The sequence below is a fragment of the Gopherus evgoodei genome, chromosome 7, assembly GCF_007399415.2.
Source record: "Gopherus evgoodei ecotype Sinaloan lineage chromosome 7, rGopEvg1_v1.p, whole genome shotgun sequence".
Lineage (NCBI taxonomy): Eukaryota > Metazoa > Chordata > Testudines > Testudinidae > Gopherus > Gopherus evgoodei.
The window spans coordinates 56,644,348-56,661,476 of NC_044328.1; the positions used below are offsets into that span (position 1 = coordinate 56,644,348).

At 39.7% G+C, this 17,129-nt stretch overlaps 1 protein-coding gene across 2 annotated transcripts in view; it reads right to left on the reverse strand.

Annotated features, from left to right (window-relative positions):
• Positions 1 to 334: 334 nt before the first annotated feature.
• The window catches only part of NRG3 (neuregulin 3), a 935,584-nt gene continuing 918,789 nt past the window's right edge, over positions 335 to 17,129 (reverse strand). For both annotated transcript variants that reach the window (XM_030570053.1, XM_030570052.1), the window contains exons 8-9: positions 15,350 to 15,520; positions 335 to 1,733 (exon numbers count right to left, since the gene is read on the reverse strand). In XM_030570053.1, the coding sequence (XP_030425913.1) occupies positions 1,226 to 1,733; positions 15,350 to 15,520 (679 nt within the window). In that variant the 3' untranslated portion in view covers positions 335 to 1,225. The remainder of the gene's footprint in view (positions 1,734 to 15,349; positions 15,521 to 17,129) is intronic.

Genomic DNA, 17,129 nt, shown 5'->3' on the forward strand with positions numbered 1-17,129 from the left:
ACCAGCTGCAGGAAAGGGGCCTTAAAAGTTCACAAGCAGAAGTAATGCTTAATTCAAATGACAGGAAAAACTGAATGTGGAAACAAATTAGGACAGCATGAAGAAATATATGCTGAGTATTGATCCATATTGTATCTCCCCAACTGATCTCTGAACAAACCAAACTAAAAATATATTTTAAAAAAGTGCTCTTTTGGAGTGTTCAAAAATGTCTTCAAAGTATAACATTTTCAACATACTGTAATTTTTGTGACAAAATAATGTGGTTTAAGTTCCCATTGGTAGAAAATTCATAACATACACACACACACACACACACACACACACACACACACACACACACACACACTACCTTTTTCTTCTTCTTTTCCTTTCTTACTGAAAATCCAAACTTAAAAAGCACAGTTCAAAATGAGATGGGGCTGCACAGTGGTTGTGAGCAACACCCAATCATTGCATCTCCTGCTCTGATGCTCTGATTTAACAAGATACTTAAGCACATGCTAACTTAAAGGTCATGAGTTGTCCCATTGACTTCACTAAGACTACTCGTGTACTTAAAGGAAGCCACACGCGTAAGCATCTGGCTGAATCAGGGCTTTACAGTTGCTTCAGATTTTACGTGGCTTGGAACCATACTTTAGAATTTAGATAGGAAAGATTGACTTTGTGTGTGTGTTGGTTTGTTTTAAAACTATGAATCTGGGACCAAGCTACTGGTAGAATGGAGGGCTAATTATGCGCCTGTATTATTTGAGGCTACTCAAGAAGAACTTGCTCACCAGAGAATGAATCCCTGGTGGACAGTTCAACACAGCTCTACTTTGAAACCAAAGAGTTGAAGAATGAATTTGGCTTTTTTTGAAAAATATGCATGTCCCAAGCCTTCTAACAGCCAAACAGGACAGTTTTAAAACATACTGTAACTGCAACTGAATGTGTAACTCTGAAAAAGAAAAGCAAACCGCCTTTCAAAAAAAAAAAACCCCAAACCAAACAAGTTTTAGATGTATGCTTTATCCCTCCTGGAACTTTTCTTTCCCTTAAAAAAATATTTTGTTAAAAAACACTATGATATGAGGGCGATTGACTATTTGGCTTCTTCTAAGTAGATGCTTTTAAATTAATGCATATAAATAATTTGTATTTAATTTCCTTCCTTTCCTGTTTAGCAAAGCTTTGAGTGCACAGATCCTTTATTTCCCCATCCCCACTCTCCTCAAAGTCACTTGGTCAATGCCGAGTCTCTGTGTGTTTCGCTTTTTAAGATAAATTTTGCTTCTCGTTCCGATTTTGCCATGGGACTCATGGGCAGAAAAGCTGTGTTTTCACTTGCACTGTTTTCTGATTCTGTGCTTGCCAGTTCATAGTCCTCTGACCTCCTTGCATCAGTCAGAATTCGAATCTGCTCTTGGACAGTTTCTAGCAATATTTTCACTTCCTGTTGTTCTGCTATAAGACAATTGCTGACTGGGACACTGACATTGACAAGTTCAGCTGAATAGGAGTTTTTGCACCATTTGATTCCTGTTAGTTCAGAAACATTTTGCATTTGCATGCAGGCTTCATCCAAGCCCACAGATGGGATGATGGGAACTGAGTTGGCCCTTGATGCGGAATATCCAACCAAGTCCTTCTGATCCACATTATTAAAATAAGGGGTGGTCTCTTGTGAAGGCAGTTGCATATTTATTGAAGTATTCTGAGGAGTTTTTAAACCAGTGGATGAATACCTAAAAATAATAATAAAAAAAAATTAGCTTTTTCATTTTGCATGAGACAGACAGACATGAGAGGTCAGTAAAAACAATGGAAACATCTGCTGAAAAAGTATCTTCTTGAAGTAAGGAATAGTCACAAGCAGGGTGGTCTAGTGGATAGAGAACTGACTGGAATTCAGCAGAGCTGCTTTCTATACCCACCTCTGTGACTGGCCTGCTTGGTGACCTTGGGCAAGTTACTTCCCTATCTTCCTCAGTTTCCCCAGGTATAAAATGAGGATAATGTTACTTACCTCCTTTGTAAAGTGGTTTGAGAGCTAAGCATTATTTTTCCTTATAATAAAATGTGTAGTTTTATAATTACATTCCTAATCTGGCAAGTGGATTCCCACCTTCCTCAAGCATCAATATTTTTAAATATGGATATTTTGGTATGAACTAGAATTTGGTATTGTTCTAAAATATGCAGAGAAATTACCTTCAATAAACACATTCTGAGTCCAGTCTTGCACTCAGTACCCAGGTGTTTTTATGATCTGCACTCCCATTGACATCAGTGGGAGTTGCAGGTGCTTAGTACCTCTGAAAATCAGATCACCTATTCAAGCACCTAAAGTTCTAAAGCTGGTCCTTTTTTCAGTCATATATGGCATGAGGATGGTGATACTACACTGGGTTCTGGGAAATATTCCTCTGTTAAAAATGAGACGTCCTAGATCCTCCATTAATTCAAATTTTGATGGAACTGCATCAATTCTGCTGTCATTTTTGTGAAATTTCACCAAAATTTCCATTTTGTTTCTAAGTTGGATACTTATGGAGTTGTGCTGATGAAAACTGACTTACAAGGTACATGTATACTGCACAAACCTCACGGCAGTGGGCAGCTTATGTACACTGCACACACCTCTAGCATGGGTATAAATAGCAATGTAGGGGGTGAGGTATTGCTTAGGCGAGTAAAGACACACCTGAACCCTGAAGGTATGTATCCTATACGTCTGTCTACACCCCCAAGTAGTGCTTCCCCCACCTACACTGCTATTTTTAGTAGTGTAGTGTCATGCTGTCTCCCCGTTCCTGAAGCGTTTCCCCATCACTTCCCCCCTGCCAAAGCCATCCACTGACACATGTAGCTACACACCACAGCATGGATGCAGCTGGCTTTTTACTGTGGTGTGTAGCTATACACACCCTACATGCCACCACCAGTAGAGTGCAGTGTAAATATAGTTTCAATTGCGGCAAATACCTGAAAAATATCACTGAAAATATGTGCATTTTGAATCACTTTGGAAACTTGCCAAAATTCAGCAGCTCTCTTTTTAATAAGAAACATTAATACAACTCTGCTTGTACAATAAGTTAATATTCCTATTAGCCATGGTTATCAGGGACTATGGGTTTGATTCTGATCTCAGTTACAACATGGCAAATCAAGAGTAACTAAAGTGATAACAGAGAAAGTGAGATCAGACTTCAGCCCCACATCTTTATTGAAAGTTCATTTTCATTTGTCACATTATCACATCACTATTTAAATATACACGATAAAGGCAAAATCTTACATGCTTTATACAAGAGTAAGGAAAGCTAGATTTGGCCCTAATGTAATTTAATCTTACTAGGTTTCTGAGTTCCCACTTCAAGGTCCAGATTCAGTGAGGTACTGAAGTAAAAAAGTCACTATCTTGACTTGAATAGGACTACTCCATGTACTTAAGTAACTCATGTCACTTGGGCTTAAGTACATCATTTGGTATGAGTAGTTAGAGAACTAATAAACAAGAAGAACAGATTCCCTAAAGCACATGTTCACTAGTGTTCCATTGATTGTAGTCAATCTGATTACTGCACATTAATTTTTGTATACACAATTCAGCATATCCACCTTCGGCATGTGTTCAGTGGACCTGCAATTCTACTCTTTCTCTACACTAACACCACACTGAATTAATTTAACAATAGTGCTTTCTGGTCTGTATCCCTAACGTTCCTGCCCAATCCCAGCAGCAGTGCATTCTAGGTGATTTTGAAAGGCCTTTTGAGATACCTTGTGTATGTCCAGGGAATTATGGGAGAAAGGACCAAACTCTGATGCTGCTTGAAGAAATTAGGTATATTTTGTGCTTCACAGTGGAAGTATTAAAGAAAGTTGCAGAACAACTTTTGGGCAAATAATAAAGAAATTCGTAAAAAGAGAATGAAATTAGACATCTTCCAAATCCATTTATCAAAATCACTTGTAGGTCACATTTCAAAGAATCAATATTAAATATTGATCAAAGAAATACATCTGTAGAGAGGACATCTGTAGAAAGGAAATAAATAAAAACAAAACAAAACAGTGCAGACCTGATGGCTTGTGCCCAGTCTTGCTTCCTTTGTATTTGTTTACCATATAACTTTCAAATCACTATAGCTGGAGTGGTCTCCTCAGTTGCATTATTCATTTGTATTGATAATTCAGCCCCTAAATATACTTTCTAGGCTGCACCTTGCAAATGAAGGGAGTGAATTCTTTTAATGAATTTCACGTCTAGTGATGATACACTAGCATAAGCAAGTATGAACTCAGATATTGACATGAAAATGTTAAAATTTGCCAACTCCATAATATGGACTCAGGTCATGATATTTTTAACCCTAAAACGGCAAGCATGTTTAATGCTCAGCACACTTCCATGAATCTTCCTAAAGTACAAGCAGATGTCCTGATCCTGCACTGGGAATTGTGCATGTCCATCCTTGTGCCCATGTGGTTTTCAATCAAGGATTAAAGCTGGACTAAAGCATTCAATTTGTGGGTCAGTAGATGTAGGGAAATAAGATTTGAACAAGTGAAGCTCAACTTTCATTTGTGTAGGGGCCGGATCCTGCTCTTGAAACAGCAAACAGAATTTTACTGATTTAATTCGGAGCAGAACTAGACCCAGAGCGATCACAGAAAATAGGGCATTATTATAAAGATACAGAACAAAACATTTTAGACAACTTTACCTTAAAGAAAATAATTATTTTCTTCCTAAATAAACTCATTTTACATTTACTTTTTTGTGTTTCTGGAATGCAACTCCCCTCCTCTCCTCCCGTTCTTTACTTAAACAGAGACACAAGAAGAAATTAATAAACATTTAAAATAAGTAATAATAATTACTTGTTTTATTTGTGTAATTCTTGGGGTGCTGAGTGAGAATAAAATTGAACATTTTGTTCAGTATGCTACCCTCTCAGAGTCAATGGGAATTAATTAATAAATCCAGACACATTTTAAGATGTATTTTATCTTATTTTAAGACAAAATAAGTTGGCAGAACTACATTCGAAATGGGTTATCTTCAGCACAGTACAAATAACTTCAAAGCAAACTAGCTCTAGATTGTCAAAGTATGAATTTGAGCCAAAACTCAGGGAGATGAAGAATATTTCCATTGACTTTAGTGGTCTTTGGATTAGGCATTATAAATATGCAACACAAGTCATCATTTCTCTGTGTGTATATACATATATATATATATATATATACACACACACACAGAGCAAGACTCCATACACCTCTTAACTGTTAATATCCTGAAATGTAAACAGCTATCACCTAAATAACCTGCAGTCAAAATGCTGGCCACTTTATCAAAAATAAACTGTCACTCTTAGACCACAGTCAGTCTCCGGGGATGTGAATGGCCTGGAGATGCTTTGTTTGTTTACGGATTTAATTTAGAACAGGTTTCTCTACTATTTAATTAGCGGGGTGCACTAATTAATGAACCGATATTAACTCTGCTCAACAAACACCAAACTATCGGGCCCTATTTCAAATCATGAGACCTGGCATTTCTTGAAAGCAGCAATCACTTTCCCCCAAGCAAGAAAAGACAAGAAAATTCAGAAGATGGAGTACATTTGTGTAACCCGGGATAAGCAATTATAAAAGCTCTCCTTTGCCAAAGATGAATGTGCAATCTCTGTCTAACCTGTAGTCAGAACTGCTGATGAATGAGCCCCAGAAGATGCAGAGTACTTTGCAGGGTTTGGTATGCAATCAAAAGTTCAGATATTTATCTGGAAAACTTGTCGGGGGGGTGGGGGGGGGAATGTTTAACAAACATTTTTGCAGGAATTGACTTCCTTCTGAGAGCACCAGTCAATTGGACTGGAAATATCAAAGGAATAGCCAGACTGTAAGATTTCTGGTATCTTTTTGGGGGATCAGAAATGGGTTTCTGTCACTGTGTTTGTACTTTTGTGTTTAGTACAGGCTGAAACTCCAAAGAACAAGTGATTTAAAAATAAAACAAAACAAAACACTAAAGAATCAAAACACATCACACAGAAATGCCATTTTTTAAACGTAAACCATTTGCATGGTTTTGCTCCAAAAAAACAACCACCCCAAGACACTTTTTTCAACCTACTGCACCATGCTTTGCAAAGACTTATTACATTGTTTTTTGAAGACTTCATTTTAATAAAATCAAATTAATAAATGAATCAGTATGATAGAAAGGAAATCAAAGAATCACATGTATCATCACACCTAACCCTGAACCATTATTACAATTCCTTTTTAAGGACTCTCTTCTAAGAATTCTTGTATCACATTAGCTTTCAAGATTAAAATGTAAAACTGTTCTTCCCCTTCAAAAACAACAAATTTCAACACATTCATGGAATGACTTAAAAATGATTCCAGTGACTGGAATATATAAATACATAAAAAACCAAACATACACACACAAGTTTATGTGTGTCTGAGTTTTTGTGCGTGTGTATGCTCTTCTGGATTTAGACCAGTTGCTCAGCACTTTACAGGATTTCACCCTTTAAAATGTAAACCGCTACAGCCTGGTACTAGTTCATTATTTAATACAGGCCTGCACAACTCGTAAAGCGGCAAGGGCCACTTTACTCCAAAGAAAACAGCTGAGGGCCGAAACCTCTCTGCCCCACAGAAACACCCAGCCTCAGGGCTGCCCAGCCCTGCGGAAACAAACCGTCCTTCCCCAGTGCCACCCTATCAAAACAGCTGTGGGCCAAAAAGGAAGGTTGGGGGTGGGGAGGTGATACTTTATTTTATATCAACCAGGGGCTTCCAGCTGAAGAGGTGGCTGGGAGCTCTCAGGGTCAAATTAAAGGGCCCGGGGCTCCGGCAGCTGGGGGAACCCAGCAGGGCCGGCTCTAGGTTTTTGCTGCCCCAAGCAAAAAAAAATTTGGCTGCCCCCCATCTCAGCCCTGGGCTCCCCCCTGTACCTCCCTGCTGCCCCAGCTGGGCTCTCCCCCCCCACCCACACCTCCTGCTGCCCCAGTGCTGGGATTCCCCCTTTCCTCCCCACCAGTGCCCTCCCCCCACCCCACTGCTGCCCCAGCCCTGGGCTCCCCCCCACCAGTGCCCCCCTCCATATCTCCTGCCGCCCCAGCCCTGAGTCACTGGTAACTCGCTCTCAGGGTGGGTCATTCAGCAGGAAATTTGGATGTGCACAAAACACAGACAGGATTGGTTCCCATATGGTTACAGAGCTGCAGTAAAGTGGAACAATTTTCAGCTTGTGTGATTGGAGGATATCTGGATGCATATTATAAGACTGTCCTCCATAAATGAGGAAAAGTTGAGGTGCCTTTATTATTCTTTTGTTCCACTCTTTCTTTCTATGGGGAATTTGCCAATGCAATATCACTGTCTTCCTTTTAAACAAACAAAAAGGCAATGGCTGTTGAAAATAGCAATTCCAGTCCTAATAACCACTGGGAAGCATTTCTTGCTCAATTTTATCCTACTTTTTCTATAGCAAGTTACAGTGGATCAGTATATTTGATTTGGGAGAAATGAAGTAACAGCTGCCCAAACTGAGCTTGAGCACTCCTGAATTTTGAGGTGTTCAAATCTGGAAGGCAGGTGCTGGGGGGAGGGGCCTGTGGGCTCCGCGGGGGAGCATGGCAGCAACGTGTCTGGAGCTGCATGGAGCCAGACACGCTGGTCTGAGTGGCACGGTAAGGGGGCTGGGGGTTGGATGGGGTGCAGGTTCAGGGGGGCAGTCAGGGGACAGGCAGCAGTTGGATAGGCATGGGAGTCCCAGGGGTTTATCAGGGGACAGGTAGGGGGTGGGGTCCTGGGGTAAAGTTGGGGGGTCTCAGGAGGGGGCAGTTCCGGACAAGGAGAAGGGAGGCTTAAATAGGGGCTGGGGTCCCCAGGGGCAGTTAGGGGCATGGGTCTCAGAAGGGGGCAATTGGGGGACAAGGAGCAGCTGCATTTAGAAAGGGGGTGAGGTCCTGGGGGGCAGTTAGGGGCAGGGGTCCCGGGAGAGGGGTATCAGGGGACAAGGACCAGTGGTGTTAGATAGGGGGTGGAGGTTCTGGGGGGGCAGTTGGGGCAGGGGTCCAGGGAGGGGGCAATCAGCGGCCGCGGGCCAGGATTCAAAGGGCTCTGGGCTGCCCACATATGTTGTGCAGGCCTGATTTAATACAAGGATTTCTTAAGCACTCCCTCCTATCGTATCTGGGTTTCATGATAGAATTCAACACTTGAACCACGCACATATATACACATAGTAAACTGACTCTGCCTTAAATAATAAGTGTCACATACAGTAGTGCTAGTGAGAATCTGGACCTCCCAGTCATAAGACGTGTCAGAGATCCAAGAGGCTGCAGAGCACCATTTAAGGGGGAGGCATAGATTTGCCTCCCCACTGCTGACCCTCCTCTTCCTCCTCCTGCCCCCCAGCAGCCTGATTCCCTTGGTCCATAAGCTCCTACTCCCACTTCTTTCAAATTTGAGTGGCATTGGGACCAGGCTCAAATGGTCAGAGCACCACTCAGGTTTGGCCTGGCCACACTTCTGTCATGACGGAGGGGTGGTTATACCAATTTTGAGTGAGTTATGTTGCAACCCTGTGCTACTCAGACAAAAAATGTTTGGGCCCTGGGCCAAGTGGCCCCCTCAGTTCTGTGGCCTGTAAGATACCCAAGGAGTTTTCCACTGACTAAAAGATTTTAAGGGAAGAGTAGCCCTCTGTGATAATCTTTCCACTATGACTTCTCACATAAAACAGTCTACAGAAGTTCACCCACTAATTTTTGTATCAAGGCCACTGACTTCTGAATGAACTAGACAACAGCATAACTCTTAGAAAGATATCTAATCTTGATTAAAAGTTGCCAAGTGACAGAGAATCCCTAACAGAGAGTTGATCAATACATTTCTTGCAAAATTCTTTGGTTTTGTCAAATCAGCATTTTCTGACCAAAAATGATTTGATAAAATCAAAAAATTTAGCAACAACACATGGATTGCATCCATATTTTCAGTGAAAATTTATCACATCATTTTGTTTCTATAATATCAAAACTGTTGAAACAAAGTCTTTTGATTTTTCTAAATGAAATGTTTTGATAAGGACTGAATGAAATATTGCAGAATATTTCATGTTGTGAAAAATTGAGAATTTTACTTTTTGGCCTAATTTGGGACAAAAAGAAATGTCTATATATCAAACTCCCAAAGGACAGAAATTACATTTTTAACCAACTGTATTCCAGTGGTTAATTTACCTTCACCATTAAAATTTTGCACCTCATTTCCACTTTGAGATTTTTCTACTAGCTTTAGTTGTCTGCCACCGAATGTTGTCATGCCTTTGTCTGCTACATTAAAGCCTTCCCCACTAACACACTGTCAGAAACCTTCACAACATGTAGGCACTTATAGACATTGATGAAGTCATGTCTCAACCTTCTCTTTGATAAATTAAATAGATTGAGCTTAAGTTTCTCACTTCCAGACCTCAAATCATTTTTGTGGCTCCTTTCTGAACCCTTTTCAATTTTCAACTCCAGTGGGTACTTACTTTAAAAAAAGAGATCAAGTCCAACTAAATATCATATCAAACAAAAACCATCACCATAAACTAACAGAACCAGTTAATAATTGAGACATCGATGGAAGGAATGTTGTCTTTTTAGGGATCAATGTATAAGAGAGAGTCCAGAGAAGAGGTTTTATTAATCAGATTACTCAGATGGATAAAGCAGAAAGACTAACACACAGCACTGCTGAAGCGTCATCTAAAATTTAGGAATTGTCACCAGATCACAGAGGATTTTGCTAAAGACATGCACCCAAAGAACATAAAGTAAAAGCATGACTGCCCCAGAGCTAGCATAATGCTAGCAACATCATATGGAGGGATTCAAAATGTTTACACACACCTTAGACAAAAGAACTGGAGGCTTTGAGAACAGTGACCAAAGAAGGAAGGTGAAATTACTAGGGGCTAAATTTTGATCACATTAAGAATGGAGCAAATCTGTTTTTTTTTTCCACTGAGTTACTCCAGATTTACAACCATGTAAGGGAGATCAGAATCTGGCCCTACATTTGTACTGAATAGTGAGAATGTGGTAGGAATTCATAAAGTGTTACAGGAAATTCACCTATGAACAGAAGTGGGTTAAGAAACAGTGGTACGCTTCAAGGGGGACCTACAGTTTTATCTGTGTTGGTGCTTTAAGACTAGACTGTACCATACATTTTGGGCACAGGAAAGGAAGCAGGAGTAATAAAGGAATTATCTTTGGGATTACAAGGTTGAAGGGAGACCTGCCTTGAAATGAAAATGTTTGAAATTAGGACTTTTTTTAAATGCATTGCTAGATTAATTTTTTTAACACAGTGCATTGACAATTCTTCCCAACACTACATTACAAAGGCCATACAGGTGTATTCTTGTGATGTTGGGCAAGAAGAGACAGCCTGTAATTGGTACTATTTATTATTTGTAGTGCCACGAACCAGAAAATTGATCACTCTTTGGAGTCCACCAAGCATTTGTGCTTAGTTAAAACTTTTGAATTTTTCCTTATGAGAATGGTCATTAAATGCTAGTTTACTGGCATTTCAGTTGTTCATATGTACATCTGGATTTCCTTATTTCCTTCTGGTTGATAGTGCTCAGAAAAATAAAAACCTTCCGTTGCCTGAGGATGCCCAGACATGGAGGTGACATGAATTCACAGGTATCAGAGTTGGAAGTTTGAGGTATTGCATGGAGAAAATAAAGTAATTAATACAGCTGGGTAGCGCTAAAGTTGTTTACCTGGTGGGAGGCAGAGTAATTCATGTACTGTAACCTTTTAAAATGGTACAACCTTCTAAGATGACTACTTCTACTAGTGCACTTTTTTCTTTTGGTCTCCTAGTTACTCTTGCCCTGCTAAGGATATGAATTTGTCTCATAGAATCATAGAATCTTAAGGTTGAAAGAGACCTCAGGAGGTCATCTAGTCCAATCCCCTGCTCAAAGCAGGAACAACACAAACTAAATCATCCCAGCCAGGGCTTTGTCAAGCCAGGCCTTAAAAACCTCTAAGGATGGAGATTCCACCACCTCCCTAGGTAACCCATTCCACCTTCCTAGTGAAACAGTGATTCCTAATATCCAACCTAGACTTCCCCCACTGCAACTTGAGACCATTTCTTCTTGTTGTGTCATCTGCCACCACTGAGAACAACCTAGCTCCATTCTCTTTGGAATCCCCCTTCAGGTAGTTGAAGGCTGCTATCAAATCCACCCTCACTCTTCTCTTCTGCAGACTAAATAACCCAGTTCCCTCAGCCTCTCCTCATAAGTCATGTGCCCCAGCCCGCTAATCATTTTCTTTGTCCTCTGCTGGACTTTCCAAAACTGGACACAATACTCCAGATGTGGCTTCACCAGTGCCGAGGAGAGGGGAACAATCACTTCCCTCAATCTGCTGGCAATGCTCCTGCTAATACAGCCCTACTAATACAGTCTCAAATGAGGGCTGAATCTTCCAAAATCTAGTGATGGATTTTCATTAATTTGTAACAAAATTTGAATGCTCAGAGAGCTTATTTAAGTACATTTATAATGGGAGTCAAACTGCTACTGACCGATATCAGAAATCTACTTACTTGAGGCGGAACTGTGCATTGACCCTCCGCCCCCTTTTGCCTTTGCCCTGCTCGAACAGCACTTTCTGATTTAGCATTGTGTTGCTTTTTGAAGATGCTGTAGTGCAGCTCAACAGAAAAGTGTCTTTTCTGAGTGTTGTTGAAGACTGTTCTCATCATGCAATAAGCATCCTGTACTTAAAGTGTCCTTTTAAGGCCACCATACCTTGGGAGTCCCAGCACTATTTGAAATTTGACTGTGTGTTGAGTAGGCATCTGAATCTCTGTCAATAGGAGAGCCTTAACTTAGACTCATAGACTTTAGGGTCAGAAGGGACCAATATGATCATCTAGTCTGACCTCCTGCACAAAGCAGGCCACAGAGTCCTACCCATCCACTTCTATAACAACTCCTAACCTATGTCTGAGTTATTGAAGTCTTCAAATTGTGGTTTGAAGATCTCAAGCTGCAGAGAATCCACCAGCAAGTGACCCATGCCCCACACTGCAGAGAAGGTGAAAAACCTCCAGGGTTTCTGCCAATCTGCCCTGGAGGAAAATTCCTTCCCGACCCCAAATATGGTGATCAGCTAAACCCTGAGCATGTGGGCAAGACTCACCAGCCAGCACTCAGGAAAGAATTCTCTGCAGTAACTCAGATCCCATCCCATCTAACAGCCCATCACAGACCACTGGGCATACTTATTTCCTGCTGATAATCAAAGATCAATTGCCAAAATTAAGCTATCCCATCATACCATCCCTTCCATAAACTTATCAAGCTTCGTCTTAAAGCCAGATATGTCTTTTGCCCCCACTACTCCCCTTGGAAGGCTGTTCCAGAACTTCACTCCTCTAATGGTTAGAAACCTTCATCTAATTTCAAGTCCAAACTTCCTAGTGTCCAGTTTATACCCATTTGTTCTTGTGTCCACATTGGTACTAAACTTAAATAATTCCTCTCCCTCCCTAATATTAATCCCTCTGATATATTTATAAAGAGCAAGCATATCCCCCCTCAACCTTCTTTGAACCTGTGCGTTTTTATTTACTTCAACAAGAAACTATTTAGCCCAGTGAAGGAGGTACACAACTTCCTGTTCTACCTGCTAAACTGCCAGTGTGATCATGCTTCAGAGTCACTGCTTCCTCCCTGCGGGGTATCCAAACAACCTCCCTCTGTCAATCTGCGCTTCTTGTAACTGCCCCAGGGATTTGCTCTGACAGGGGCATGTATATTCATGTAGTTGGGATTAAATCATCTCAAGAAAAGAGAAACCTTAGGTCTGGGACTTTGCTGTTCAGACCTTCAGTAACTGAACCTTCTGAAACTTGCACCATGGGATTTCAGAATTGTCTGTCAATAAAAAGATTTCATCCTGCTGTCTTTTCCAGTGCAAATTGTGGCTATTGTTTGGATAAGACTATCTCTGTGACCGTGGCCATGGGTCCAGTTATGCTTATAAGGGAAGCTTTGTCCTAGCATTCTAGTGTGTGCATGCACTTAACCGCTAGAGCTACTACAGGCACATTGAGAGGCTTTTCATATTTAGCTGTTTTGGGGTGCGTTGTTACTTTTTGACAATAGTCACCAAACAACTGGAAGAAAGCAGCAAAGAGTCCAGTGGCACCTTATAGACTAATAGACATATTGGAGCATGAGCTTTCACGGGTGAATACCCACTTCATCGGATGGAAGACAGACACTATTGGTACATAATGGAAGAAAGACACTATTGGTACATGGCCTGAACCAAAGGTTATTGAGATAAATTAATGCTCCCCATAGACTTTCTCAAACTCACATGCAGTACCCAACAGTAGGCCATGGAAAACAGAAAAGTATCAAAGTACATAATAAAAAAAGAGAAACTGGTTTTGTAGTTTGCAAGCCATTCACAGTCTTTGTTTAATCCTGAGCTGATGGTGTCAAAGTTGCAGATGAACTGAAGCTCAGCAGTTTCTCTTTGGAGTCTGCTCCTGAAATTTTTTTTACCAGTTTCTCCTCCCTTGGTTTTCACACCTCAACTGCTAGAACAGGGCCTCATCCTCCCTGACTGAACTAACCTCATTATCTCCAGCCTGCTTCTTGCTTGCTTATATATACCTGCCCCTGGAAATTTCCACTACTTGCATCCGACGAAGTGGGTATTCACCCACGAAAGCTCATGCTCCAAAACTTCTGTTAGTCTATAAGGTGCCACAAGACTCTCTGCTCCTTAAATATGCTATACTTTAAAGAAGTACAATAAAACTGCCTCACAATGGATATTGTATTTGTTAGCCAATGAATCCCTTAAGTAATTTAATGGGATTATTGTAATGACTTAGGTAAAAAATAAATTAAAATAATAAAACCCAAAAGACAATTAAAATAAATCTGTTTGACTGTTCTCAATAGCCCCTAGTGATAAAATTACCTGAATGTGGCTCAGAATAGATTTCTCTCTAAACTGCCAGGATATTAAAGATTTGATACAGGTTTTTATTAGAGCTGTGGCTTGCCTAAGTGTCCATGTTGAAAATATCATCTTCTCCTCCTGCTATGCAGTATACCATATGCTAATAAGATGGTAGTCTCCAACCCAAAGGTAAGTCCATAGTGCTACATATACATAATGCAGTCTGTTAAGTGCTCAGAAATCTTTTGTGGGTGAAAAGTACTGTATAAAAAACCATATATAGATATATATATATTCCAGTAAACCCCTGTGATCTGTGTTATCCAGAAGGTCAAAGCAGAAGGGCACAACAGTTGCTTCTGACCTTCAAAACTATAAACATATACACAAGCCCATCTTGTCTCTTCAGTTTATTTTATTCATTTCAGATGTTGCACACAGTTAATTTGGAAATATTGGAAGCTGATTCTATTCTAACTTACACCCATTTTATATCAGTGTAACTCCATTGATTTTCAGTACAGTTAATCTTGATTTCTAATAGTTTATGTGAAATAAGTGCCAGAGCAATTACATCGCAGACATTTCCTCCTCATTCAACAAGAATTAGACTTGTATAAAATCTGGAGGTTCTTCTGGAAAACTCTGGAATATTTAAATATTATGGGATTGGCTTCCAGAGGTGCTCAGCAGCTGCAACGCCAACTGACTTCAAAGGAAGCTGCACTTCTGAAAGTCAAGCCTTAAGAGTAAGTGGCACTTGCATTCAATTGCAGTATATTTTACTGAAGATGAGTTTAAAAAAGAAAAATAACTCCAACTTTTTTGGGCATTTTAAAGGGCAAAGGCAACTGATGAGGTCATCTTACATCTTCCCTGAATGTATTTAAGGAACCATATTTTGTAATTGTAAATAAAATATGAGCTTTGCACTATTTGTTTTCCCAAATTTGTCCAGTAGTGGTGGTGAAGACAATGCTGTGTACAACTCACTAGAATTACAGATCATGATATGAGGAAAACAATATCTGTAAAAAATGACAAGCAGGCAATCACTTACAGTCTGTGCTGATCATTTCTTCTTCAGACTTCGAAGGGAGTAAAATAAAAAGCAGCCATCCAAATAAAAAAAATCTTCAAAGGCCAATACACTGAAAATATATTTTTGCTTTTCCAGTTATACATTGGATGCATAATTGTCTCAAAACTAGCAAGTACTATAATAGCAAAGCAGATTTTCTAGGTAAGGGGTTTTTATTTATTTTATTTTGCTGCTGATAATGCACTTCTTTGCTTCAGTTGATTTTATTACATACCCTTGACAAGGTATTGTGTCCTGATCTGTGATCCTTGACTCTTCAAGCTGTTGATATGCTGGTCCTGTAATTCCATTGAACCTACCCCGAGGTAAGGGTGGAGTCTTCCGAAAGGCATTCTTGTGTAGCATTCCACTTCTTTGTCCTGGACTGCAACATGAAGAGAGACTTCTGGGGACAAGAACAAGAGTACAGTAAAAACTACCAGAGCCCCCAACAAACACATTTACAGAGTGAAGATTACATAAATAATATACATGGACTGCAGTATTATACATTTGCTGTGGTAGTTTGTGATGTCAGCAGTAGTTCTCCATGGAAATACAATGCTGTAATTCTTACTTGGCTTTTTATTCCATATTTAAATTTCATTCTCTCCTGGAAGAATAGAAATAAATGACAGGTACATTGGAAATTCTCTTGTATTTGGTCAGATGTTCTTCTATTCCATCATCATCCTGGTACTTAGCTGTTGGTCTGGACTTTACGTTTTAGGTATCTACTAACACTGCTTTATCAACCTGCACTGTACATTTTTATTAACAATAAGTTGTACCTTTTTTTATTATGGTAAGGTTGCACAAAATTTGAGTAATTTAAAAATGTTTTACATATTTCAGAAAAGTGCCACCTTTTGAAAATTATATGTATGTTTTAAGGGAGCTAGGAATTATTTCCATTTACTGCAGGAATCATAAGGGATCTGGAATCCACATAAATTTATTTTACGTTAGAGTTGAATTCAGTTGCTGCTAATGGAAACAGATGATTATGCCAGAATCATAACTTATTTCTATCATTAACTGGTTACAGAGGTGCACAACATCACTGACGTGTTCTACTTCTTCTGCAGTATGTCATCTGCACATTTCCTTTATTATCTGTTAGTCTGTGACATAATCTTAATGATAAAGCACAGAGTCAAATATAGTAAAATTCTTAAATGAATCAAACACTACCATAGAATCTCTATTGATAGAAATTCCATGCTTGAATAATAAGAGTAAGCAATAGAAATGCACTACCAACCACCTGACCAGGATGGTGATTGTGAAAAGCTCAAGGAGATGAGAGAGGTTACAATAATAATGGGGGATTCCAACTATCTCCATATTGACTTGCTATGTGTCACCTCAGGATGGGACACAGAGATAAAATTGCTAGCACTAACAAATGCTTCTTGGAGCAGCTAGTCCTGGAACCCACAAGCAACAATAAAGTAATTAAAACTAACATCCTTGTAGGGGGTGAAATACCAAAGAAACCCACCACAGTAGCATTTAACTTCAAAAAGGCGAACTATACAAACATGAGAGAGGTAATTAAAATGAACAAGAATGAAGTATCTGCAAGCTGCATGATTTAAAAAAAAATCATAACCAAATATTTACAAGAAAGAGAAAGAAACAGCAACAGCAGCAAAAAGGCCACCATGGCTAAACAGATGAGTAAAAGAAGCAGTTAGAGATAAAAAAGCATCCTTTAAGAATGGAAAATTCTCCTGAAAAAATAGAAAGGAGCATAAACTCTGGCAAGTCAAGTGTAAAAATATAATTAGGCAGTTCAAAGATGTCTGCAAAAAGTTACAAAGGAATCTCACAAAACATGATGACTGGGCAATAGTTGAAATTCCATGTTGATAAATGCAAAGCAATGCACATTGAAAAACATAATACCTACTATACATGCACAATGATGGAGTCTAAATCAGTTGTCATGACTCTTCAAAATCTCTTTCTCGACATTGTGGTTAGTTCCCTGAAAACAACTGCTCAACACG